General features: G+C 31.4%; 2 protein-coding genes across 2 annotated transcripts; both read right to left on the reverse strand.

Moving 5' to 3' along the window:
• Positions 1–2,746: 2,746 nt before the first annotated feature.
• Positions 2,747–3,549, reverse strand: LOC103829285 (MLP-like protein 31). Its single transcript, XM_009104943.3, has 2 exons — positions 3,265–3,549; positions 2,747–3,185 (listed from the first exon to the last, which is right to left on the reverse strand). Exons 1-2 carry the CDS (start codon positions 3,470–3,472, stop codon positions 2,914–2,916), a joined length of 480 nt encoding a protein of 159 aa, XP_009103191.1. The 5' UTR covers positions 3,473–3,549; the 3' UTR covers positions 2,747–2,913.
• A 4,285-nt stretch (positions 3,550–7,834) lies between these two features.
• On the reverse strand, positions 7,835–9,857 carry LOC103829287 (MLP-like protein 31). Its single transcript, XM_009104944.2, has 2 exons — positions 8,728–9,857; positions 7,835–8,423 (listed from the first exon to the last, which is right to left on the reverse strand). Exons 1-2 carry the CDS (start codon positions 8,933–8,935, stop codon positions 8,146–8,148), a joined length of 486 nt encoding a protein of 161 aa, XP_009103192.1. The 5' UTR covers positions 8,936–9,857; the 3' UTR covers positions 7,835–8,145.
• Positions 9,858–10,403: the final 546 nt, after the last annotated feature.

Genomic DNA, 10,403 nt, shown 5'->3' on the forward strand with positions numbered 1-10,403 from the left:
TATCTTAAATTTTGTATGAGTTTAAATCATAACATATATAATTAAATATAAACATACAAATGTGATTATTGGGATTTAAGCAAATTGGAACATATAAAGAACTCTAATATAAATATGTTTAATTTGTTTTAGTTTGTAGCAATAATAATAAAAAACTAAAAACAAAAAAAAACTAGAAAAAATATAAAACAAGTAACTTAAAAGATTTGTTGACAGTTTAGATTGTCCTTTATGGTTTCAAATTAAATTGGATTCGAGTTAAAATGGAGTTCAAAATTAAAGTGAATTCATTTCTATAATCATTATTTAGTTTATGGTTTTGAATGGTGACGAACCTCTCCGAACCGCCGTGAATAGTAACAAAAATCTCTACATACACCCCATGTTCTAAAACACGGCAGCTTGACCCGAAACGCGGCGGATAAGCGTTAGCCAGCTGTGAACCGTGGCGAATTCAGTCTAATCGGATTAAAAAATCGGGTGCTATGAAAAAACTCCAGTTTTTGTTCGTTTTGACCCATAAATCAAATATCCTACATTAGATCTATGATGTAATGACTAAAACAACAAGAAAAAGTAAGAAAAATGATAGGAAACCAAGAAAAAAGTTCAGCAGCCGTCGTGATTAATTTTGCAGAAAAACCTAAGAGGAAGAAGATGACTGGTGAATAACGAATTTGCCCTTCACTAATGAAAATTCCGAAAATTAAAAGAATTTGTACTCAACTCTGTTCGAACCTGAGCTGGGGCATGTTAAATAAATACACAAGACCACTAGACCAACACACTTTTCTTATAAATGTTAGCAATGTATTACATATATACGTTACATATAAAAAAAAAACCCTAAAATAAATCCTTGATTAATCCCCGTATATTCCCCGATTAATTGATTCAGCGCTAGGCATCACTCGACTGCGCGCGTTACGTAACGCAATTTCGAGCATGGCATATACCTATATATCTATATATTTTTGTTATTATTACAACCGCACCACATTTTTTCCGGGGTTGCTGCACATCAGCATTTCTTTTTTCATCATGGGGTCACCTGAAATTTTGTGTTGGGGTCACAAACAAAATTTTATAAGAAAAAGCAGATAATTCTACAAATTTAGTGGGGTCAGCTGACTCCCCTACCACCTTACGACCTCCGCCCATGGTAAGATCTCATATACCGTTTTGATGATCAGTTTTACTGATGCTGATCAGATTAGAATGAAATCATTGTAAAAGAAGAGACTTGCGGGGATGGTGGAATATGTATGGTCCTTTAGGAAATTGAAGGAATCAGACCAACTTGTTGATAACAACTAAAAGAATATTGTACCTTATAATTGTGGGTATCGATTCAGTGATGTGTCTCCGCACCAAAGACTATCCAACAAAGATAAAAGTAGAGCCATTGAGATAATGACTTGATCAGGTCGTGCATGTAGAAACTGCAGCAAACACATTTTTATCTCAGTATTCCTAGTCTCATATCATAAACGACCTCTATATATGTCGACAATTGGAACAACTCGAGGGTTATGCGTGCTTCATGTGTTATCAAAAAGGCTTTTGCCTCAGGCCCCCAAAATATATAGACATTTTAGGGCCCCAAATTTTCAATAATCTTGTGTAGCATAGTGGTCTTATTAAACACATTATCTTGTCAATTGAAGTTCGAACTCCACAGTTGCTCTTCTTTTCTTTTATCAGAAAAAATATTTTGTTATCCTAGGCGTTATCCTACATGATCTATATGTATTTAGTTTCTTTTTATTTAATCATTACCATCTCTTCTTGTATTCGGATATATGTTTCTTCATGTATATACCTCGTCATTAATTTATTTTTTTCTAGTACTTTTAGTTTTTTTGTCTTTATTAAGTTAACATCTCATACTAATTTATACTATCGTAGAGTTATTTATTTATTATAGAACTAATTATAAATCATAAGACTCACTAGTTCTTTTAAGTGATTAATTTTTCTTAATCTTTACTAATTTAAATCATACTACTGTTAGTTTTTCGTTAACTATACATTATATTTTTATCAAAAAAATTTTTTGACTAAAAGGCCCCATTTTTACTTTTGCCTCAATCCTCGGTAGACCTTCGCACGGCACTGGTTATGCTAAAACTCTTGTATTATCTCAATAATCCTCTCAAAAGACTATCCACAATTTTCTCAAAAAATGACTATCCATAAACAAATGAATTGCAAATATATAATTTATTTATGTTTTAATAGTTTATAATTAAATTTATAATCTAAGTAAGTTTTAATTTTTGATGTTTATATATTTGAAAACTGATTAATCCATAATTTTAATCCGTTTTACATGGATCAAAATTCATTTTTTTTTTTGTAATCGATATTGCTAATATGTTTTCTAGCATGTGTGAAATTTTACTTATTTTTAATATTTATATTTCTCAAGTTAAAATATACTGATTTAGCTTTTAAGATATATATGTATATATATATACATATATTACATTATGAATTTTACAAAATAAGATATAAATTAACATAAAGTACAATTTTCTGAAGTTTGAAATTAGTTATAATATGTTTTCGCTATTAGTATTACGATTGACAAAGAAGTGTATATATATATATATAGCAACTCAATACTCAAAAATTGAAATTTCCAACACACAATTTGATTAGAACGTAACCTTAATTATGCAATGGCAGACATTAATTGAACATGTACACTTCCATACTTGAAATTTAGAGAGAGAGAGAGAGCTGATTATCAAACACCCAATAACATAAAAGACAGATTAAATATTTATGATAACACACTTTCATATCACTCACATCTCTTTAGATCTAGAGAGAGCATATTATTGACACAAACCACCCAAATACACAAAGAAGATAATTATATAGAGATATTCGAAGAATATCTATTTCTTAGCCAGAAAGCATTTCGTCGATGTCTTTGAACATTTTGACACCAGTTTGGAGCAAAGTCTCCGGGTGAGCCACGTTTTCATCAATCCTCTCATATGCGATGTTCAATTTCGCCACACCTCCAGGTCCTCCTTGCTTCGGGGTCACCTGGATAGTGACTATGAAGTTCTTGAAATCTTTGGTAAGATCTCCCTCTATAACTTTCAACTTTATCATGTTCTTCTTAGGATCCACTGCCTCGATCCTCTCCGTGGCCACTTTCGGCTTCCCATCTGCACCCAAACACATAGTTTTTACCAATCACATTTTCTAGCGTCCAGTAAATTATAGATGTATACAAATTTTGCTTACCAAGAACATAGTTCCAAGTGATGAGAGTGCCAACTCTTCCCATCTCTCCTCCTTGCACATTACATCCCTGGACGTTTTCAGGAGAGGCTTTAGACACATCTTGTGGTCTCGCTGCGAACATGTGAAAGAATTCAGTGGCAGGAGCTTTGATCTCAACATCTGCCTCAACCTCTCCTTGTAAAGAAGACTTCATCATTGCCTGTGCCATTTTTTTTTTCCAAATGATTAAATACTTCTCTAGTGTACTTATAGAATGGGAGTGGTTAATTAGTGAATGAGTACTTTCTAAAGCTCATAGCCCCTTTTATAGAGAAAGTGTCAACACGGGGGTAGATTTTACTGACAATTAATTTTATTGTCTGGTGATATTTTTTATTCGCTAAATTTTAATAACTGCACATATTTGTCACTTATTTTATTTGATAATAATATAGAATTATCTATGACTTGAGACTTCTCATGCCTTGAGATTACTGATTAGCCTTTGGTAATACATGCTTCTATTTTCATGTTTTTCTTATGTTTTATTTGGAGGCCTGATGCCAAATAATATTTATATAAAGTTAAGGTTTTTTTTCTCATTATTAAGGTGAATTGTTAAAACTTAATTTATTTTATAATAAAGGTATAAAATAGTTTAGAGAAATAAATGTCTTGTTACATTGTTAAATACTATAAAAGTAAAACAAAAATATAAGTTAAGTTCATATTACTTACAAAATTATATTTTTTTAAATTGTATAAACTTAAATGATGAAGTGTGATTTTCTTACAGTCAGAAAAATAAGAAAAAATAGAATAATATTTGATTAGTATTCAAAAATACGTAGATAATAAGTTTAATATAAGGGTTCTAAAAGCTTTAATTTTAAATATTAAAAGACATAAGCTTATTATTTTTTACAATGAATAATGGGAGTCGCTACTATGACAATATGTTTAAGAAAAAAACTTAAAATATGTTTATGTATAATTTTATTGAAAGTTATTTTTAAATACAATTATATAACCAAATATATAATATATATAGATATAGTCTAGAATATTAAAATTTATTTCATAAATACAGTTTTATCTATAAACTGGAAGTAGAATTGAACTACATAAAAATATAAATTACATCAAAAAAGATTAGGGGATAATTTAGCCAAACGTAGACAAGGCTCATTTAAGAAAAAATATTCTAACTACTAAACTAAGGAACTTTAGAATAGGGGCCCCAACAAAAGTAAAATCATTGTATTAATAGGGGCCTAAGGCCAATGCCACTTTTAGTATGATGTAGGGATGGATGGCCCTGTATGTAAGTACCATGCAGTTTGTTCTTTTTATGCCATATATGGAAATGAAATCTATCACAAAATAATGGCTGAAGATGTGTTTAAACTTCAGTTTCAAGAATCATTGTAAAAAAGAGATTTGTGGAATTTTGGAATATATATGGTCCCTTAGGCAAGTGAAGGAATCAGACCAACTTGTTGGTAACAAGTAAGAGATTTTTGTACTCTATGATTGTGAATTTTGATTCAGTGATGTGTGTCCTCACCAAAGACTATCCTCGGCAGTCTGAACCTCTCCTCCAGAAATGGAGTGTAAGACCTTTTATGTGAAATGCAAATAGTTTGATAAAAAAAAGACTATCCAAAAATGTAAATGTAGAGCCATCTACAAAAACCTTCTCAATAATAATAGAAATTGAGATCATGAATGTAGAGACTGAAACAAACACATTTTTATCTAAAAAACTGCTTACTGTATTCCCGTTATCACAATATATTGATTTTGGGAACAACCTGGGGTTATCTTGAAACTCTTGTATTATCTCAATATCACCCTCGAAAGACTAGAGCCACGGTTAGGATGTGTGTAAGCCTAAGTTTGTGTCTCTATCTCTCTACTGCTTTGTCTTAGAAAATTTCATTACGATCGCACATCAGAGTTTAGATGTTGCTTTTGTCCTTGTAACTGGTTAAGAGTATTAATGAAATTGTTGTGTTACAAAAAAAAACACTCGTTCGGGTCCTTCGAGACCCGAAGAAGAGTAGTTGATGACTAAACATGCATTATCTTAGGCCATCTCTCGACAACATTTGACACGCGCTAGTCGTTGTATGTAATAGCTAACTAACTTAACTTATTTTGAAATAATTTGAATTATTTTGAGATGTTTAATTCTACGATAGATCCTAACTAGTATAGCTGCAAATATTTCTGATAATTAAGAATTTTCTGATATAGCGGAAGCTACAATAATACAAAGATCTTATTTAATCTTCGAATACCTAAGATCAATGACTTTTTAAATTTGTTGAAGTCTTTATAGATTAATTACCGACAAAAACAAGATAGAACTCTCAATTTTATTAATAAATCAAATCATAAACTAAACATATCTCATGCATAATAAGTGTATTTATATAAAAATCAAGTAACCTTAAAATTATTAAAAATTCTTAAAATAATTTTCATTAGTTAAGATAAATACCTAAATATTTATCTGCATCACCCTAGACGTCAACATGCTGTTAAAACACCCCATTTTGCATCCTATCGGAAAAAAAAAAACATCTGCTCCATATCAGTGCTGGCTTGTTTGGGGGTGAGCATGTAAATCGTAGCTTTAGCTTAAATTGACAGACTACTTACAAGACAAATCATCTGAACTAGTCATCCACTACCCAACAGCTTTTATCCACGATGCTTCAGACCCAAACGTATCTTTCAATATGGTTCAATTTCATGATAGAGTCTAAGTCATTGCTTCTTCAGATCGGTTTCATTTAATTTCATGATATAGATTTGAACTATGGTCATCAACACGTCGATCCATTTCCGCCTGCTCCTCTGGGGTATGGTCGCGGTGAACGGACTGACGAACAGACTCCCACGCCCGCATAGTCTCCAAGTTCCCTGATGCGATGACATCGAACATCCCCTCCATGGCCCTTAACCGAGCCCTAAAATTTACTTCTAAGTTATAAGTAAAAGAGAGAATATTATTCGAGGAATTACAGAGGAGGAGAGGAGGAGAATCTAATTATGGCCCTTAGAATTTATTCGAATCAATGGTTGAGATGAACATTGTTTCCAAACCAAATGGACCAATGAGAATCTAGTATTTTTCTGACGGATTATTTGACGAAAATAATATCCTCAAAATTTTGGACGGTTTTTTAATAAATTATATACGTCAAAAATTTCTCACGGCATTTACGAATTACATATATGATATTTGTTTGGAAGTTTAGATTTGATGTTTCTTAAATTTTAAATTTTTAGATTTGAAATTTATATTTAGTAGATGATATATGTAATTAAGAGTTTAAGGTTTGGAGAATATGTTTGAGTTTAAGGTATGCATAAGGTTTAGGGTAGAAGGTTTAGTTTAGAGTTTTTGGTTTGGAGTATAATGTTTTGGGTTTAAAAAAGTAAGTTTAAGTGTAAGTTTAAATTTTGAGGTTAAGTATGAAAATGTTAGATTTTGGATCATTAATATAGATTTGTATATGGTTTTAAATGGTTGGAAAATCAAAGGAAATTTCCGACCGCATAAATTTTTTAAAAACCGTCAAAAATTTCTAATGAATTTTTGATTGGCATTAGTTGAAAAACCTTCAGAAATTTTTGACATAAAATAAATTGGTTGAAAATTTCTTTAAAGTTTATGAAAAATTTGTATTCTGTTGGAAATAAATTTTTGACAGAAAAACTCAGTTGGAAAACCGTCAAAAATTTCCAAAACAAAAATCGGTCAAAAAACTCATGGTTTCTTGTAGTGGTTAGTTTTTTATCTTGGCTGTCCTGAGATTTAGAGAGCCATAAATATTTTTAGGTGAATTTTAATATAAAATTTCTTTCTACAATTTAAGAGTCATACGATCTTTTGTATAACAGTTTTTTTTTAAAAAAAATTGGGGGCTAAAGAGAATGCTTCATCGGGTCGTGGTCAGGACCAGTTTGGTCGTGAGACTTGTTGACAAAAGAGTCTTTGCTTGTTTGCTATGTTTCTGATTATTTTATTTTGCATTCCGCTTACAGGAAATGTATGATTAAAACACATTCACTTCGCATGACAAGATGGGAGGCGAGACAATAGACATCAGACCGTTTCTTGAGGCTCAAAGAATGGGTCTCCATGAAGTCTCTGATGGAACCTTGATCTATATATAGAACGAAGCCGAGCAGAGAAAACTGCTTGACTGAAGAGAGTAGAATCATCTCCAGTAACGGAAAGATGAAGCTCACTAAGCCTACAGCCAACGCTATGTCTCTTGCTAGGGGTCTTAGCTCAGGGTCATTCAAGACATGTTTCTCATGCTGAGAAATGTCCAAAGCGGTGAGGTTGAGATTCAAATTGAAAAAGGCAAGTGTGAATTGTGAGAGTGTAATAACGCAGGGGCAATGTCGATATGCTCACAGCTAACTTAAGCATTACAATGTGTATGTGCGCACACACTCTGAGTCAAGTCGGTTTATGCTTTAGACATGAGGTGATGGGCGGATCGCGGATCTCTTTGGATATTAAATTAAAAGAACTGCAGCAGAGTGTCAGAGTGAGGAGCCACCTTCTCACCAATATTCTTGCGTACATGTATACTGATCAAGAAGAAAGCTCATTGCAACACACAAGTCACACTTTTCTTAGCAAAGATAAAAACAAAACAAGTGACACTTTACAAATTACAACTTCAAACGTACGCACTAGGCATCGTGCATGATTATGACATACTTGCATATATTAGATCTCTTCAGTTATAGAGAGATCACATTATTGAGAAATATATACTAAACACCCAGACACAATATATAGATAGATAGACACATAGTCGGACGGATAGATGATAGATCGATAGATGGATGAAAAGATTTCCGAAGAATCCTCTAGAATTCAGAAGAAAGCATTTTGTCCATGTCTCTGGATGCATTGACAAACAACACGAGTATGTCCTCTGGGTCAGCCACCTTCTTGTCAATCCTCTCATACTTCAGGTGACACTTAACAACACTTCCGGGTCCTCTTTGTTTCGGGGTCGCCTGAATAGTGAGGAAGAAGTTCTTGAACTCTTTCATTAGATCTCCCCCAATAACCCTAGCCACGATCAGATTCTTCTCCGGCTCCAGTGCCTCGATCCTCTCCTTCATCACCTTTGGCTGTCCATCTACACCCAAAACGGGTGTTTAAGTTTTTTTTTTGGAAAAATGTTAAATTTGTTCAAACAAAAAAGCTTCTTTATAATGGGTGTTGCATTGATGCAGAGTTTTCATAAATTAACAGAAAGATATATTTATCATGTTGTAAACCATAATGCCAGTCCTCCCTCATATGCTTCGTTTTCCCGGATTCAAGATAGACGATTGCGGACACATTTGTCCACCATCAGTTGAGCCCGGTATTGTTACTGTTTATGTTTTTTTTTTTGGCTTTTTTTCAAATCAATATATCTAAATAACGTTTGGGCTTACTAGTTACATAGTTCCAGGAGAGAATACGGCCAACTTTTCCAGGCTCTCCCTCGAGCACATCACATCTCTGGAGGTTGTCAGGACTGGCTTCCGGAAGATCTTTTGGTTTTCCGGTGAGCATGTGGTAGTACTTCTGGGCGGAAGCTTTGATCTCAATACTTGTCTCAATCTCCCCTACCATATAAGACTGCATCGTAGCCTGTACCATTTTTTCTGACGGATGTTTTGCTTCTCTAGGTGTTGATGTGAGTGAGTATCTTTAGAATTCATTACCCCTTTTATAGAGGAAGAAATGAGAGACATCAAAAGAAAAAAAAAAAAAGAGAGGAAGTAATGAGCAATTGTTGTGACTAAGAAAAATCGGACTTTTAGTTAATTGGTTTATCTTCAGGTGACGTTTTTATTCCCTTAAAATCTTATTAGTCTCACATACACATCATTGTTATTTTGAAAACAATTTCGAACTTCTTTTTTGTTCAAAGAAAATAATTTTGAACTTCTCTTATGGCATTGTTTTGTTTTGCGTTTAGATATAACATTACGTTTATAGTTATCGTATCTTTGATAATATATAAACATCTTAGTTGTTTTCAAACATCGTTTTTAATTATAAACGTGAAGACAGTAAGCAACAGAAGAAGAAAATATTGCATTTATATATTACATAATAAGAAATATAAACATTTTATAGTTACAAGCTTGTGACATGTTGCTTCCTGCCCTTTAAAGAATACGTAAATTTGCCATTTGTTTTTTGGAGTTGGATGTTGAAGGTCATATATCTCCCACCACTTTTGAACAATTTTCTTGCTTTTTCTTTTAAATCTATTAATTAATAGGCCTAAATTCTTTTGTTGTTTCCAGCCTTTAATTTTTACAGGTCCAGACCTGCATGTATCAGTTCATTAATGAAAATTTCACATAAGTAAAAAGATTTCCAATTAAAATTAAAGACATGTATATAAATGTAAATTTGAAGTTTATATAAGAAGAAATAAAAATGAAATATAACAGTTATATATATATATATAAATATTAATAAATCTCTGTAATATTATTTGAGAAATCAGTTTCTTATGTGTCGCGCTCACGTTAATTCTTACAACTGCTGTTTACAGAGGTACCTTTAATAAATTAAACTATTATTTCAAATTGCCATTATTAAAAATATTTAATAATTTATTCCAATTAAATTTTAGTTTCATTTTTATATTTTATTAAATAGCATATATAATAAAAAGGAAATATTCATATAATAAAAAAGAAAATAATATTTACAAATACGAAAAAAGTTAATTCCAATTTACATTTTAAATTTCAGTTTCCTTTTTTTTATTTTTAGCATATATAATAAAAGGAAATGTTCATATATTAAAAAACATAAATACTATTTACAAAAAGTAAAGACAAGTTATTTTATGAAAAGATATTTATATAATGTGATTTCCTAAAAAATAAAGTTCACAAAAAAAAATTTTTTGATGCTAAAAAAGATAACCTCTCTTTAAAACATAATATATATTAATTAATAAAAATATTTTATTTATGTCAATCATTTTCTTAGATTTGAAAAAGGCAATTTAAATAACATATACTAAAATATCATTGATGAACTAAAAATATTTTATAATTAATATAATTGAGATGTTTATTCAATTTTACATAATTTCTTTTTG

The sequence above is a fragment of the Brassica rapa genome, chromosome A07 (assembly GCF_000309985.2).
Source record: "Brassica rapa cultivar Chiifu-401-42 chromosome A07, CAAS_Brap_v3.01, whole genome shotgun sequence".
NCBI lineage: Eukaryota > Viridiplantae > Streptophyta > Magnoliopsida > Brassicales > Brassicaceae > Brassica > Brassica rapa.

What these genes read in the sequence shown, in the direction of transcription:
- LOC103829285 (XM_009104943.3), bottom strand. Translation starts at nt 3,472, where the DNA reads ATGGCACAGGCAATGATGAAGTCTTCTTTACAAGGAGAGGTTGAGGCA. An exon ending in CACTTGGAACTATGTTCTTG is followed by an intron (nt 3,186 to 3,264) that starts GTAAGCAAAATT and finishes GTTTGGGTGCAG; the next exon opens with ATGGGAAGCCGAAAGTGGCC.
- LOC103829287 (XM_009104944.2), bottom strand. Translation starts at nt 8,935, where the DNA reads ATGGTACAGGCTACGATGCAGTCTTATATGGTAGGGGAGATTGAGACA. An exon ending in CTCCTGGAACTATGTAACTA is followed by an intron (nt 8,424 to 8,727) that starts GTAAGCCCAAAC and finishes TTTTGGGTGTAG; the next exon opens with ATGGACAGCCAAAGGTGATG.